The 16,726-nt window shown below is 44.7% G+C and overlaps 2 protein-coding genes across 2 annotated transcripts; both read right to left on the bottom strand.

The window, feature by feature from the left end:
* Positions 1 to 461: 461 nt before the first annotated feature.
* Positions 462 to 4,095, bottom strand: LOC133885528 (uncharacterized). The gene is made up of 4 exons (XM_062325256.1): positions 3,850 to 4,095; positions 2,429 to 3,752; positions 1,149 to 1,604; positions 462 to 921 (listed from the first exon to the last, which is right to left on the bottom strand). The coding sequence occupies exons 2-4, from the start codon at positions 3,509 to 3,511 to the stop codon at positions 631 to 633; spliced, it is 1,830 nt and encodes a 609-aa protein (XP_062181240.1). The 5' UTR covers positions 3,512 to 3,752; positions 3,850 to 4,095; the 3' UTR covers positions 462 to 630.
* A 7,194-nt stretch (positions 4,096 to 11,289) lies between these two features.
* LOC133885858 (VQ motif-containing protein 4-like) lies at positions 11,290 to 12,286 on the bottom strand. Its single transcript, XM_062325622.1, has one exon. It carries the CDS (start codon positions 12,172 to 12,174, stop codon positions 11,461 to 11,463), a length of 714 nt encoding a protein of 237 aa, XP_062181606.1. The 5' UTR covers positions 12,175 to 12,286; the 3' UTR covers positions 11,290 to 11,460.
* Between the last annotated feature and the right edge of the window lie 4,440 nt (positions 12,287 to 16,726).

Here is a 16,726-nt window from a genome sequence, read left to right as displayed (position 1 = left end):
ATCAAACTAATTAAAACTGATTGATAATGAACTCTAGTTTGCTCATAAAAACATTTAGAATTTTTAGATCACTAATATACTCTCAGATAAAATCAAGAGTTAAATAAAAAAACAGCACGAACGCACAGATGAGAACCAGGATGCTCGGTCCACCGGTTTTTGCTAGGGTCGCTATGTGCGGGCATCTAAGGAAATACTCTCTCATCATGTCTATCTTATCCACTCATTCTTTAAATTAAACACCATAAAAATCGGATAACCATCTCTCAGATAGACTCGTCCATCCAACCAAACACATCCTTACTGAGCTGGGCCTAGAGACATGAGCCTAAAAATGGTTGCCTTCTCATTATTCCATAGCATGGCCCAATTGAAAACCAAATACTTCCAAGTTTTCTCCACTATTGCCCCCAAGTATCATTAAGACAATTCCCTAAAAACAGTATCATCAAGACAAAATATGTTAAGCTAGCCAATCAATTGTTCCCTAAAAATGACTGTACTGTATGTCGAGTATATACCACGAAGAAACTTCTGATCTCTCAACAGAAAAATAAAAAGAAGAAAAATTCAATTTACAGAGTTGCTATCTACCGGATAACTCACTATTGAAAAGAACAAGACACAAAATTACAATAACTTTGGTGGTGGCGGTCCGGAGAAATCAGGTTGACTGTATGAGAGCTTCTGGATCCAGTTGGCAAGCTTCTTCTTGTTCTGATCGTTGCATTCCTGGGCCTGGCGGATGGAGCTTGGGATCTTGTCAAATGTTCCATCTCTGTCAAGAACTATCTTAAGATTTTCAAGGATTTGGACTATCTGCCGAAACTCAGGCCTCTTCTCAGGTTGGCAGGACCAACATTGTGAGATCAGAAGTCGTAATGGTACCGGGCAGGTCGAAGGAATAACCGGCCTCAAGTTCTGAAATGGGAACTAATATTTGTCATTTTCCTTTCCAAACAGTTCATCAAAACAAGAGAAGCAGGGATGGATATCAAACTGGGACATCACAAGCTAAATAAAGTCTAAAATAGCAAAGAGTGAACTGATTGTTTCTTAGTTCTTACAGAGGAACTCCACGCTATATATATGAAAAAAAAATTGATGTAACCTTTATAGGGAAGATGTGGCGTTAGAAGAGCACACACCTTATTAACAACTGCAAATGCTGCTTGGAGCGGAGTCATATCTTCATAAGGGATTGAACCGGTGACCAATTCCCACAAGAGAAGTCCAAAGCTATAAACATCAACCTTCCGACCATATGGCTTGTGCTTATACATCTCTGGTGCCATCCATCTATAAGTACCCGGGTCATCCTCTAATACATTGCAGTATGCTTCTTCACAAGCTACTCCAAAATCAACGATCTTTGCACAGAATTCTCCATCAAATAAAATGTTCTCGGATTTCACATCACGGTGAACAACTCCTTGCAAGTGAATGTATTCTAGGCCACGCGCGATATCCAGAGCAATAGAAATGACCTTCTCCAAGGGTAGAGTTTTACGCTCCAGCTTGCGTAAGAAAGCCCTCAAGGAACCCCCAGAGAGGAACTCGGTGATGACACAAAATGCCGGTGGACAATTACAGGCTCCAACAAGCTAAACAAAACAATGGAAATGAATTTAAAAATAGCTTTTGTTGTAATATGTTGGAAGATATCTATAGAAGCAATGCACTGAAATTTTGCTTCTGCCTTTGTTAGATATTCTGATTGCAAGCACTGAAAATGTTTTGGCTTACTTTTTCTGAAATAATTTGAGGAAACATGCAAATCAACATTCTCTACCTCCGTATGCCATATGATTGACAAATATGACAACCTTGTTTTTTGATCTCTCAAATATGACAACCATGATTAAACTGAATAGGAGTAGTTGGAGTGTTGGACAAACGAGTCAAAGTCAACCAATCGACAAGAATATTCCTCTAATATACTTATATCTACGGGAAGATGCTTGCATTGTACAAAGCGTACTCCTTATTCCTCTGGGAAAAACAATCAAGATCTAGTGGCAGAAAAAAAAATCATGTTTGTACAACAAAAAGAAACAGAAAAGTGTTATGGCTCACATGATTGCTCTTCTAATGATGCGCCAATACAATGTAATGCTGATGCATGTTGTGCCTGTTAATTATTTCAGGTGTGCTTCATACTGACTCAACAACCATAAAATAGGAAGGTCCTAGTACTATATATGGATATTGGATTTGTTCCATGAACGGATAGACAAGCATAACTCACAACGAAGAATCAACTATCGCAATGGCATTTACGAAAAGAAAAGGCACTAATTCACTGCCAAGCAAAGGAAGCAATTATTGGGATTGCATTTACGAAAGAAACAGGCACTAATTCACTGCCAAGCCAGTGCAGAGGGTAAGCATCAAAACAAAAATGTTACATGGAAATTCATGTCGTTACCTTAATCACATTACGATGTTGGAGCCTTGCAAGAAGGGTAACTTCGGCAGTGAACTGCCTCTCAAGCCGAGCAGACAACTCTTCATCCTCACCCTCGTTAGGCTGCCTGATAAACTTCACAGCAACAGGCCGCTCCTGGTAGATCCCATGGAACAAACGACTATACGCCCCAGACGCAAATCTATAGCCGATAAGCAACTGCGAGCGGTCGACCGTCCATCTCTCAAGGATCTCCAGTGCAGCAATCTTTGCCGATCCACTGTCAAGGTTCCTTGTTGGCCATGAGGAGGCCCTCCTAGTATTCTTCAGTTTGCTCGGTGTTCTCAGCGAAGCGAAGCCGAATGGGGGGCTGACATCCGGTGACCGTGGAGAGCTGGACTTCCTCTGCCGCTGCGGACTGGAGAACCTCTTGGTGGCAGCCTTCGCCTCCTTGAACACGTCGGAGATGACACGCGTGGGGATAGGGGATTTAGCTCTCCGCTTAGGCTTCGGCTTCGGCTCTTGCCCCTGCCGCTCTCCGATGATCTTAACAGATGCACTTCGCACTCTTGAATCATCAATTGGCGCTGTTGAATCCTGCAAAATGAAAGGAGCTGGGCTAGAGCACACTCTCTGCAGCTGCAAGCTCTGCTCCTCGGAGTGGAAAGAGAATTCCAGCGCGTCTGAGCCCTCATCCTTGGGTTTCCGGACCACATGCAGCTGGGGAATGTCCAAGCTGAGGCTGTTCCCTTTCCGATCCTGCTTCACCGATGCTTCTTGCAATGAGCGATCACTAGTTCTCCTCTCTTGGTTCAGTTGATCATCCGAATACGTATGCTTCAGGTTCCGTTCTGACTGAGAAACTGCCGATCTCGCCCGCGGAATCGACGGCCTTGCCGAGTCCGAGATCGCGGCACCTTTCTCCATGGTTTGTAAATTCTGACGAGGAAGTTTGCGCCCTGAATCGAACCCATTTTGCTTCAGTGCAGTGCCGCGACTGAACTGATCAACGAACGCACCATACTGCTCCCTGCCGGAGCTGGACCTGACGACGGAGTGCGAGAACCTGGTGCGCCGCACCCACGAGTAGTCCTCCTCATCCATCTCCTCAAAATCTTATCAGGTCAAATTGATCCAAGAACACAGCAATTTGCAACAAGGATTGGATCAAAGGAACCTAGATGAGGCAGGCGCCAAGGCCACTGGCTGACACTAGAGCTCCACACAAACCATTGAGCGGCCGCCGCATTTGACCCCTTCCAGGGGGACTCGAAATCCCTCAAGCTCGACTGCCCCAATCTGCTGCGCCATCCAATCAGAGCCCGTCAGTTGCCTCCTCCTCCTCCTGAATCAATCAATAGACAAGAAATCACTCCAAATCAATCGATATAACTGAACACGAAAGAAACATAAAAATCGCCGCTTTCGCCTTGCGAGCTCACCATGCTCTCCACCGAAAAAAAAGAACTAGAGTCTAATCGCTCAGCGCAATCGGTTTGGTTCGGGGATGGAAGAAGTGTGGACCAAACAATGAGTCGTACATGCTTGAGCAACCGGGGAGGTGGCCGGTGAGAAGAGAATGCGGAGACCGTCACAGCACACAAGAGAGGGAAAGCATGAGGGCATGAGGCGTCGCCCCAAGCAGACGCAATCTTTTCTGGCGGCTACCGCCCGGGATTCAAAGCTCATTCCACGCTCTCTCTCTCTCTCTCTCTCTCTCTCTCTCTCTCTCTCTCTCTCTCTCTGTGTGTGTGTGTGTGTGTGTGTGTGTGTGTGACGCAGTAACAACCAATACCCAAATCAAATCGAATGGAATCCAAATGATACGAGGAATTATACCTCCCAATCAAACCGAGAAACTAGAACAAGCGCTGTACTGCGAGCCAAATCAAGAGCAAAGCAGCTCAAACAGCTTTGGTTCGGCCTCTGGCTTTCGAGAAGCCAAAGCCAGAATAAGCCGAATTAAATAGCTCCTCTGTTGAGATGTTTTTTTTAAATAGCACGGGCACGGGGACGGGGGAGGCAGGTGAGGTGACGCCGCGCGGTGGGAATGGAATTGCGGGGGTTGGACTCGGAGCCGGGCTGTTTGATCGCTTTGCCAGATGGGGAAGTCCTCCCTCGTCAGTCGTCGCCCAGATGGGGAAGTCCTCCCTCGTCAGTCGTCGCCGGGCGCAGACGCACATCCTCGTCGCGTGATCACGTGCAAATGCGCCTCTTCGGTTGTCCGTAGAAGCAAGTATGGACGTATACGTGCAGGTTGTACGGTGAAGAGCCATGTGGGGCCCACCGCCTCTTTTGTATACTCGCTAAATTATTTGCGACGACTTAGTTAGCCGGGCTAATAAATTGATGCTTTACTATTTAAAAATTGTTATTTTAATTATAATATCATTCATATTAATAAATATATAGAACATCTAAATTATAACATCCATTTTCGTTTAATTGTCACTAGTTTTTTACTGTAATAATTTTAACATTGCGTTTTCTCTACGAAAAATTTATAAATACTTAAAAATATATAATATTAATGAAGTATATTTAACAATGAACCTAATAATACGAAAATTTTAGATATCTATAAATTTTTTATAGAAAAAATATAAGATTAAAATTGCTATAATAAAAAACTAGTTATAAATATATGAAAATGGAGGTAGTAATAATTATGAATCATTACTCAGCTCTCGGCAGTACCGGATCAAATGGTTCGGATGATCCCAACCCGGGTTTGGTGGGCGAACGGGACATGCGCTCGATATTTTATTCATTGAGTTGCGTCGGGCGCCTCCCGTTGTTGGTACGTGCCCGTCGTGGGCCTCCCGGCGTCAAGTGGCACGTCTCGTCGGCGAGAGGCCCGGCCAGCCAGCCAGCCAGGGAGGCGCGAGTGACCTCGCGCGTTTGACCCAACAGCTACGCGACAAACCGGCCGGCTCCATCTCACGTGCTCGCGACGGACTCCTTCCCATTGACGACGCCCGCCTCGCGCGCATGGGTCCATGTGCGGTGGTGCCGTGGTGGTTCACGGAGCCCGCGCCGGAGTTGAGCCTTGGGTGGTGTGGGCCGCGCGTTTGCGTTGCGTTTTGCAACAAGAGGCGACGGAAAATTTTATATTTTTTAAATTAAAAAATTGTGAATATATATATGTTCGTTTTGATAAATTTCAAGAGTTTAGATTTATAATTTTTCAAAATAGACGTATATATTTATAATTTTTAATATAAAAATAAAAAATCGCGGAACGGACGTGTGATGGGCTGAGCCGTGTGCGCGGGTCGCGTGCCAGCCCGCTTTGGCCAAGAGATAAATGTGCGCCATCCCGATCAATTGACTGGCAGGTGGCCTGCGCGCCAGTGCGACATATGGGCTCTCGTACTAGGCCGCAGTGATGGGCCGCATGTTGGGCAGAATGAGACCACATGTACATTTTCTAATGGGCTAAGCTGGTCTTCCCCACTATGGCTCTGACTGAATTTGCAGGTGGCTATTCAGCTTATTCTTTTCTTTTTGAACGAGTAGTGTTCTTCGCCTTCACCACTTTGATGCAGGTTCTGAAGTCTGAACACCTCCGTCCAGGTAATCATGTGAGAAGAACACATGCATGCGTCTCCTCAGAACGTTTTCTTGATGCGACCCCTGGAGCTGTTGTCACCTTCCCTGCAACTTCTCTCGGAGGAGACGCCAAAGATCGTGGCAGGAAGCTCCCTCCACCTTCCATGCAACCTGCTACTGAATTTCATCTGGTCTGGTCTGGTCTGATCCTAGCTGTGATTTATAATTTTATTGGGTAGTAGTCAGTAGACTGTAGATAAACTGATGGAGGAGCTAGCTGCTGGTAGTTTGCAACTGACGAAGAACTGATCCATTTGCAGTTTTGCACTCGACAATTAATAGCAGCACTGCTTTAGTTAACGCTGGTTTGTCTGCAGGAATAGAAGCTGAAAGATTAACGACTACTCTCTCCGTCCAAGAATACAAGAAGTATTTTATTGCGGCTCGGTTTTCAAAATTAAACTTTGGCCATTGTTTATTCACAAAATATATCATTTATACTTACAAGATCAAAATATATCATTTTGGACGGAGGGAATAGATAGGACCTCCAATATTTGCAAGTTTCTCTTAGCTGTTGTCTGTCACGGAAACTATAATTTATTTTATCTTTTTCTTTTTTAAATCGTGCAGTTCAGAATGCAAACAGTTTGCTGATTGAGACGTACTGCTTGCCAGTTCGATACGATGAGAATCGTTGTGAACGTATTGACTACTCACGGTCTAGATTACGCTCAAAGTGATCTTGCGATATACGCTCCCGAGAACTAGAAAGGCAAAGCACCAGACGTTTACGTTTTTGTTTTCATTGCTGGTCGGATACGAAACTTGCATTGCCTTGCTCCATGTTCCCCGAGGAAGACTTGACCGATTCGAAGTATTAGTTACCCCCAAAAAAACATAGGGTTAAAGATCATTGGACAATTGATGTAGTGATTGCCTGCCAATTTTCCCTGGTAAAAAACGACGTGACAAAAACGAAAGAGCTTACCTTCTTCGGACAGGCCGCTGTCGAAACAAGAAGAAACTTATTTAAACGCAGAATTTGCTACTTATAATCTTTGCCATGTTCAGTTGACTCTGAAATATCACACCAATTCAATACAGACGCATACCACACCACCGTACGTCTGATTTTGAAATAATCTCGGCTGTGCGTAGTTGCCTCCGAGTTGTACACCAATTCAATAAAGACTTAGTACATTGCACCTGACGCATCACTGAACAATTCAGAGCGACCGTACCAAGATCACATATTCATATCTGATATTATACGTACGCGTGCAGAATAATTTGACCTTCCAGCATATATGATGATATAATCAGCTGCCGCCTGATATTTCGACGAGCTCGCTGGCGGTGATGCATTCTTTTTTATATGCCAGCCCGGTTGCTGAACCCTGGCTAGCTCAAAGTCAATGGCACCAATGCAGCCTTCAAGATTATTGCCTTGGCATTGCCATTGGATTGGCAACCAATATCCAAGTTCCACACTGTATATGTCACTATCAGATCATCATAATTGTAAGCAGGATTCCTTCCTTATCTTTATTCCTGACGTTGGTCCATGGCGTGCGTGCAGCCTTTGCTAACCTTTCAGTTCACTACAAGAACGTCCAGAATTTTGCCTAACAAACCAAACACGAGGAACACTCCTTGGATTCATTGGTCATCTCTCGACTGAGATTATGATCCATCGTCGACTCGTCGTGGGCGTCACTGTCTATGAAGAAGCCAGCCAGTTGCGATCGAGTAATTTCCTTATAAATTCACTGGAGCTAGGAATTACAAACTTACAGTCGATGACGACGATGGATCAAATGCGACAAGAGAAGTAGTGCAATTTTACTATTACTAATTGGAGACTCCTGCTAGAGCTTTGAGGTTGATCCTCACATGTGACGTGATAGAAAAAAAGGGTAAAAATTATAAAAAAAAGTAAAACACTGACAATTGATTTGATTGACTCTAATCATCATTGATAACAATAGACATTAGATATAACATGTTTCTAAATTATTCACCTTTGTCATTATAAAAAAAAATAACCCAAAGTACCCCAATATATATTTCTAAATTACACTCCTCCGCCATTATGAAAAAAAATAACACAAAGTACCCTAACAGGGGCAGATTTGCTACTAGGCAACTGTCTGCCCATGTACCCAATATCTAATTCTAAATTTTCCACATATCTCATTATAAAAAAACCAACCAAAAGAACCCAGATACATGTTTTTAAATTACCCACATCTAACATTATAACAAAAATGAATCCAAAATGCCGTTGTCTTGCAATGTTTCATATGATTTTTACCTAAATATTAATTTAGGTTTCTCTAGAGTTCAGAGACAAACTAAAAAATAAAATAAAATATTATACTATGGATGGCACCACATATATTAATGAATATCATGAGCGTGAAAAAAAGAAAAATAATTTTACAAAAGATTCAGATTCAATAGAGGAATATAATAAGAAAATATAGTTAATATACGTACATCAGTCACATCTAAATTCTAAATCATAGGTATTTTACAAGTTTTCATTATCATGTATTTTCTAGAATATCTCTAGCCCGTGCAAGCGTACGTGTTGATGGACTAGTTGTACAAAAGCAGATGGCGTACAAAAGTCAAATAGATGGATGCAAATGTAACTCTCTTCACTTCTACGAAATCAACGTGGTTTCGACTGAGTTGATGGCAAGACATCTTACCTACCTTAACCTTTAAACTCAGCTTACTGGCTGATTTCTTGAATGACTGGCTTACGAAAGGAACAGTCTTAAGACGTTACTAACAATCTAATTAACGTGGGGGGTTTTTAGTCCTCTCCGCCTGCAATTTAGGTATCTTCCTTCGTCTTAATGTAAAGGTACCGTTAGAAACTCTCGTAATAGTCTGAAGAGGCCTTCGGACCATTGTAACGGTTAGAAGGCTAAGGTGAGAAACACTCACTGAATGAAAAACTATGTCATGTAATTAATATTACCATATCATCCTATTTATATGTTATACCTAATCTCTCTATGTTATAATGTACAATTATACCCATCTAAATGCTACATTCACAGTATATTTAAGGGTATGCGATATTATTTCTAAGTATATCTGCACTATTTACAATAATATCTTTATATGTCTTCGGTTGTCAGTATTGGTTTTACCTCCACCGTACTCCAGAGGTCTACAACCGATGACACCTTTAGAATACCCTCAGTCGTCTTTCTTACAACACCATGCAATGATCTTCGCCTTGCCTTTGAAGGTTCTACGAGAGCTTCGCCCGTGACGACACCTTCAACCTCACTTCAGTCGACTCCTCGCAAAACTCATCGAAGATATTCGGTCAACTTTGAAGGCCCACCAATAACTTCGTTGATACCGACATCTAGACACACTTCGGTGGTATCAAGCATCCGCAAAAGTACTTTCGACATTTTCGAAGAGTTCTACAGCATATCAAACTCATCATAATTATAAACTGTTAGTAAACGGTGATGGCAAAGGCCTTTGGTCCTTTTCCTTGTGGGCCTGCAAAAACCATCCCTCAATAGCTACCTAGTCCTTATATGTATTCTGGAAGAAGAAAAAAAAATAGTCTACCATGGGTGATAGATAGGTCGAGCAAGTGCTCGAAACGACAGAAGCAGCTCGAGCATCTTCAGACGTTTACAGAAACTTCCACTGCTTCCAGTTTACCATATTGACTGACCAGCACGAACGTGAAACGGTGAAAGCCAGGCGGAGTTTCCCGTCTGTTCCTTCTGAAAACGACGCTCCTAATGTGCCCAAAGGAATGAGTTGAGACGGAGATCGAGACGATGATAATACAGTCATGCACGGGGCAGCGAGATGAAACAGGATGGAGTACGCCCGCCGGTCTACCAGCTGCTACCGCCACTGCAGGTCTGCATCCGGCGATTGCAAACTGCGAATCGGCCCCCATGGCAGAGGAGGGCTCCGCTTGCGGTGGTGACGGGTCGTTGGGAAGAGAAGGAAGGAGGGTGGGGAAGAGGTGAAGAAGAAAGCGAAGCCAGCGAAAACGAGGTGTGAGAAAGTGTGGACTCGATGGTCGTATTCCTGCCACTCTCCTTGGCGTCCATTCTACTCCGGACAGCTCGTCTAAACGATCCACCAAGTGGGCCCCACGGCCCTCAATCTTACAGGAATAGTCTCCATCTCTTTAAAAAAAACTGGTGTATCAGAATTCAGAGAGACCATGGCCATATATATATATAAAAAAAAGAGTCTCCACACACCGCCGAGCGACTGTTCCACTAAAGTGACAGGTGGTTGGAGTGCCGGCCATGAGCCATCGGTCGCGAGCCGGCCGCGCGCAGCGCACCTCCCAAGACAAGATGGTCAACTGGACCGTCCAACTGCTGTTGCCTGATGGTGCTAGGTGGAAATGTGATTTCCTGACGCAGATCAACGCTTTGAGCCTTTGATTTATATCGGTACAACTTCCATTTTAAATACATGTTATTTAAAAAACGATTTGACCAAAATTTTAAATACATGTTATACGGGTACCCTTTTCATTTATATGGGTGCCTTTCAATATATTAAGTTTGAAAACATTAAAAATCATATGTATAGATTTATCATAATAAATGTTTTTATAATATCTTAAATTTAATAGATTTTATAAATATATTATAATAAAAAATAGTAGTTAAAAATATGTATAAGAGACCGCATCTTATAAAAACAACATGTAATTCTGTAAACTCTTTTAAGAACATTTGTGTCCACCGGTGTCTTTTTCAGCTCCAAAAATTACAGTTACTTTGCAGAAACTTCATCCCTGTGGATACTGCTTGTAGTCACATCAAAGTTAACGGTCCCTTCTTGTGTCAGCCTGCTAGAACAGGGAAACGTCTAAAAACAGCAAGAATTTGATGGGATCCCAAACCATAATTGGCCTTGGCTCTATAATATACTCCTTTTAATTATAAATATATATCATTTTTAATTTTTTAGATTTTTATGATATTTGACATGTAACTTTGATCATTATTTTTTATTAAAATATTTTTATAATATTTAGTAATAATATAATATATAAAAGTATTTTTAAAAATAAATCTATAAATGTTATATTTATATTTCTAAACTAAATATTTTAAGAATTATTGATTTTAATCATACTTAATTAAAACGATAAATATTCATAACCGAAGCGAGGATACCGTAAGAAGTGGAGCGAGATCAGTGACGCGTTGCGTTGTTTTTCCCTTAAAAAAGGTTTTTTTTTGCGAAGTAGTAACCGAAAGAAATGAACAGTGTCAATGGCGGAAAAACAGGACCTAAATTAGGCAGGATTAGAACAGAGCACCGGAACAAGAAGCTCAAGAGTGTGATTCTTCTTTCTATTTCTTCGCGATCGCTCAGGACATGAGCAAAAATTACATCACGCACCAAGAACGAGTTAAACAACTAGTAGTATCTCACGGTACTAAAAATACTCCGGCAGCGCGGCGCGCAAAGCCTGATCACTGGAAAGACGGCGCCGCAGCGGCGCCGGCGGAGGCCATCCTGGGGGACGTGACGGGGAACAGCGGCAGAAGCCGCGGCGGGTCGGCGCCCCTCGGGGAGGGGTGCAGGAAGAACCCCTTCCGCGCGATCGCCGTGCGCTCGGCGGCTTCGTCCTTCTCCCCCGGGGACGCGGACGCCGGCGACCGGTTGAAGGGGTCGATCACCAGCGGCGTGACGGGGCTCCCGAGCCCCAGGGACGGGAAGTCGAGCACGCTCGGCGACAGCACCTCCGGCGTCTTCCTCGACGACGCCCCCGCGGCCGCGGCCGCCGCTGTCGCCAGCGGCGCGATCATCTTGAGGTTCTTGAGGCCGCTCCGGCGCTCGTACAGCTTGAAAGCCGGCTTCTTGGGCCGGCACGGCACGCCTGATTGCCCGCCGGCGAGGCCGCTGCCACCGTGGTGGTGGTTCTTGACGGGCTTCTGGGACGAGGGTGGCGGCATGTCGGCGCCGGTGAGCATCTGGACGACCTGCTTGAAGGAGGCGGTGTCGGCCTGGACGAAGGTGGTGGGGAAGGGCGTGGTCTCGATGACGCGCGGCACGGGCTTCGGCGACGGCTGCGGCTGCTGGCGAGATGGTGAGGCGGCGGAGGAGGGAGGGGAGGAGGAGGTGGAGGAGGACGGCGAGTTGGGGTCCCGCGCCATGGGGAGTTGCTTGGCCGCAGCAACTTCCATTGCGGATTGCGGTATCTCTCGTGTGCGTGTTGGGCGTTGGTTTCACGGAGATGGAGAGGGGACCGGTGAAGAGAGGAGAGGGAGTGGGAATAAGAAGAGGGAGGTTAGAGGTGAATGTATAGTTGCCTGTTGGCGTGGGGCTTGGTGGATGCTCTCTGTTTCTCTCTCTAGAAAGCAATTTCTTTCTCTCACAGATTTTCTTGCTTGTTTTCAGTTTACAGTTTCTCTCTCATGACTGACTGGCTTTTTCTGCACTATTCTAGTATTTGCACTTTCATCTGGTTTCTTTGTTGTGGATGGTGGTTTTCAGTCTCTCTCTAGGATGCAGTTTCCCGATTACAGCTCTATCCTGCACAACCTCGTCTACTCTATCAGAAAATGTCAAAATTTCGCTTCTCCTGAAATACAACGGGAGAATAATAAACCAAGAAGGAAAAAAACTGTAAAAAGTTCATTTGGTCACGGCTCACAAGGTTGGAAGAGTCCAACTATTCTTTTCTGAGAAAAAAAAATGTGGCAGGCATTGACCAGTGCACCACTGACATGGTCAGGTACCTAGGCAAATCCGTGCTGCTGCCAGTAGTAGTAGAAGTGTCGAACAAGTACTACTCGTAGGTGCGTGAACGTTAGAAAGTGGTGGATGCGGGCCGCCGCCGCGGTGGTGCGCTGATGCTTTTTCTCACCCTCGCTCTCATCACGGGACTTTGTTAAAAGGAACGACTCTGTCTCTGTGCAAGTCAATGCCTTCTCTCTTTTCTAAGGGTGGGCTTGTTCATGGATATCCCGATACGCCTATCCAGATTTTTAGAACGTTTGGGAATAATTTGTAAGGCGTCTTCAGTTTTAAGAAATATTTTTTAAGATGCTGAATAAATCCATCCGTAAAAAAATACTAGACGAAACTATTTATATTTTAAAATAGTTTTATCTCTATCGATATAACATACTCGGATGATTAGAGTAAATATTTTTATTAGTATATTTTAAATGATATCATATTATAAATCGTTTATCTAAATTTGCAATGCGATTATACTATCATATTAATTGGAATTAAATCAACAAAGCTAGATCGTTGTTGGTTGGAGTAAAAATCCTGCACTATGTATGCCTTCTCTTTTACGTGTCGTTCCGAGCGCGTGTGTTTCTACTTTTGTGGCTCAATTTGCCCACCTGGGGCTTCCTGATAAGCTGATCTGACCCTTTTGGGAGGCAAACTCAATTTACAGTGCTTGAATCGATTCTGCTCAGTTGATATGTGCCGTCGCACAGCATCAGAACTCAATTAACAGGGCTGAACTATCCAAAGGCCTATCAGGTGTACTCTGCGGAGTGAAAATTCCTCCAGTATACTGCCATATGCAGGCACAATGCAAATGGTTAGTGTGGGATACTACTAATTCGGTTCAGATTCAGATATTCAGTAACACTCTATTCAGTATTGTCCCTTTGTCGTTGCAAAACCCTACTGCGAGGCCAGTAGTAGTGACAGTCGTATTGATTGCCTTCCCAGGACGTCGTTCCCGGATTAAGTTCATCGTAAATTTCTTCTTTAGTGCTCTAGTGAGGACAGCCCGTACCATAACAACAGCATAAATGCAAGTAATACAGAGCACTGGTGCACTACAACGTTCGATGTGTGACAGTGCCACTGTTGATGTTGAACTTTGAACCTCCAATTTTCCGTTCAGGTTATGCTCGCGATGCAAAAATGTCATCAATTCAAACCCTGTAGCCTTTCACCTCCCTGAAATGAATCTAGTAAGTGGCTCTGAAGTCTGAACTACTGCTAAACTTGAAGAGACTATTCTGAAAGGGAAAATTGCACCGCAGGAACTCGTCTCGAAGCATTCACGACCAGCACAGAAGGAGCTGTGAGAAAAGGAAGATCGCCCTAGTCATATATGCCAGCTCCGGATTCTAGATGCAGGATGGAAAGATGAACACAGAGAGCGGGCATCCAGTTCCCGTTTCAGCGGCCATGGCTCTCACGACACGAGAGCAAGATGGGCGCCTACTCGGTCGGCCGGCCGGTTCAACGAACCTGACCTGGGAAGCTTTAGTATCTTCGGTTCACGGTACACGAAAGGGGCGCACCAATCGCGTGCGGCCCAAAAGAAGGAAAAAAAGGAGAACGAAAATGATGATGTTGGCCACAGCGGGAAAGGAAAATATATTTCCCGGTGTCTCCGGGCTCAGCACGATCGGTGCGTGGATCTGGCCGTTCAACGAATCAACGAGTCAATGTTTGCTTACGAGACTTAAGCAGATCGTCCTTTGTACGTACGTATAGTAGCAGCGCTTGAACGTGCAGGTGCGTGAGAAATTCCATGAAGCGCACGGCAATTCGCTCATGAGCTAGGCGGATACCATCAGCGCTTTCACCACCCGGTACGGTACGGTGAATCCGTGACGGCACGGCACGCCAGGAAAGGGAACGCGTAAGCGTCAGAAATCGGCAGCAGCCAACGCCGCGCCGCGATCTCCCTCCCCGGGACGTTTCCGTGGCAGACGCGCATGACCGAAGCGCGGTTTCGTGCGGCACATCACGAGCCACCACCGGGTGCCCTGCCGAGTCGGTCGCGCGCCCCGGTGGGCATCGAACCGGGGCGGGGGCGGGGGCGAGAGAGATCGCCGAATCCCACCCGGGCCCCGCGGCGAGCTGCGTTTTCCATCCAGCGCGCGGTCGCCACCGAGAGGGTTCGCTTTCCCGGGGCTCATCATTGCCGCGCCCGGAGAGATGGTCAAGCGCGGCGCCTCCCGTACTGCTCGCACACTTTGTGTGGAGTGCAGTGCGGTTGAGTTCAGTCTTCCGCGCGCTTGCGCGGTGGGCCGTCCGGCCGTGTGGCCTACAAGCCAACCGTGCGAATCGCTGGATCCACTCGCTCTGGTCTGCTGTTCACGGTCACCATGTCGAAGGATTGGGTCAACTTTAGCTGCTGCATTCATGTGTGGCGGGCCCAAGCTACATTCCTGTAAGCAGTTCAGTTCCAGTTCCAGTTCCAGATCCCCGAACGCTGTACTAGTAAGCTGAAGGCAGGCAGTGGCGTTAGCCTAGCCTTTCTCTCGCTCCCTTTTTCTCTCTCTTGATAAATACCTAAACCTAATGCCTTTTTGGCGAGTTTGCGGCCATGACCTAAACCTTTCTTTGACCTCCGGGAAAACGATTGCACAACCAAATCCAGCCATTTCGGCATCTAACCTCGACCGTGATGAGGCCCTCTCTCTGGACCACTCATGCTGTCCACACTTGGTTCACTCCCCACTCCTCATTTAGACGGCAGCCGTGCAGGGTCGGTCCGGTCCTCCCAATGCTAGTTTTTTTTATTAATTATGTATTTATATAAGCAAAAAAGATGATGTGACAAATAATTTAAAGATGAAAGGAAAAAAAATCTTATTTTTTTTGGAAAAAACTATTTTTAAAAAATAGTAGACGTATTTTATTTAAGCTCGATCTTTAAAGTTGGATTTTAACTAAGATTTTCTCACAAAATATATTATTTATAGCTATAAAACATATATAGTGTAAAATCATTTTGAATTATAAATCTAGTTATATAATTTTTATATACTATACATCTTTATAATTTGATTAAATATTAGTCAAGTATATAAAATTTGACTTTTTCTTAAAAAAAATACGAATACTATTTCTAAACAGAGGGAGTAGCTCTTTAAACAATCCTAGATAATTGTGAAATAATAAATTGCTTTATGACACTCAAAAAACTAGAAAGACATATGTATACATTGAAAATTTGTTTCTTATTATTAATTTTTTATTCTATCTTCTCTTAGATATCATTTAAAAAAAAGTTTTAGGAGTGGCCTTAGATAGTCTACCTGGGCTGCTTAATTTCATTGGCTACGTCCTCCGAACCACGTCTAGGGCGTGCTCAGTTGTTCACTGCTCATCAGACTTACTACACCAGCAATTCCTCATTTCATCCAGTTCTTTCGTCTTTCACTTTCTTGCGTCTCATTGATGTGTTCTTCTCATCACGCAGCTATGTATTTTTGTTGGCCTGTTCCTCCCGTGCTCGGAGTGGACCAAGCAGGCGGAGGACCAGACCAGGATGCATGCGCTTTCGATGATGGCCACAGGCTTGTGCAGAAATCCAGCGCCCTGTTCGTCTCCTAGCTGCGATCTCGATCTCGCTCGCCCAACAACTGCTGCTCATGGACCGTGACTTGACTGCCTCTCGTCCCATCAGACGGAAGAATCCAATGCGCTTACGTAACAAGGGACGGCAGTAAAACAGCACTCGACTCCCCCGTGCAGCCATGGTAACTGAGCAGCGTGTCCTTGGTGCTTCGCCTGAGACTGTAATGGATGGCTCGAATCCTTGAAAGAAACCTGAGCCTTGATGACCGCACGCCGACACGCGTAAGCGCTTGACCGGCGTTAAGATGTAGCAATTGCAGTGTCGGAATCGACGGCTTTTCGTTGAGACTTCTGGTGTTTTCTCCTTCACGAAGTGACTTGGCCAAGTGAAGCCCATGTCTCGTGAGATACTGACATTTGTGGAATAGGACTCACCACCACCCA

The sequence above is a fragment of the Phragmites australis genome, chromosome 11 (assembly GCF_958298935.1).
Source record: "Phragmites australis chromosome 11, lpPhrAust1.1, whole genome shotgun sequence".
NCBI classification, from domain to species: Eukaryota; Viridiplantae; Streptophyta; class Magnoliopsida; order Poales; family Poaceae; genus Phragmites; species Phragmites australis.
This window is presented reverse-complemented; position numbering and strand designations above follow the sequence as displayed.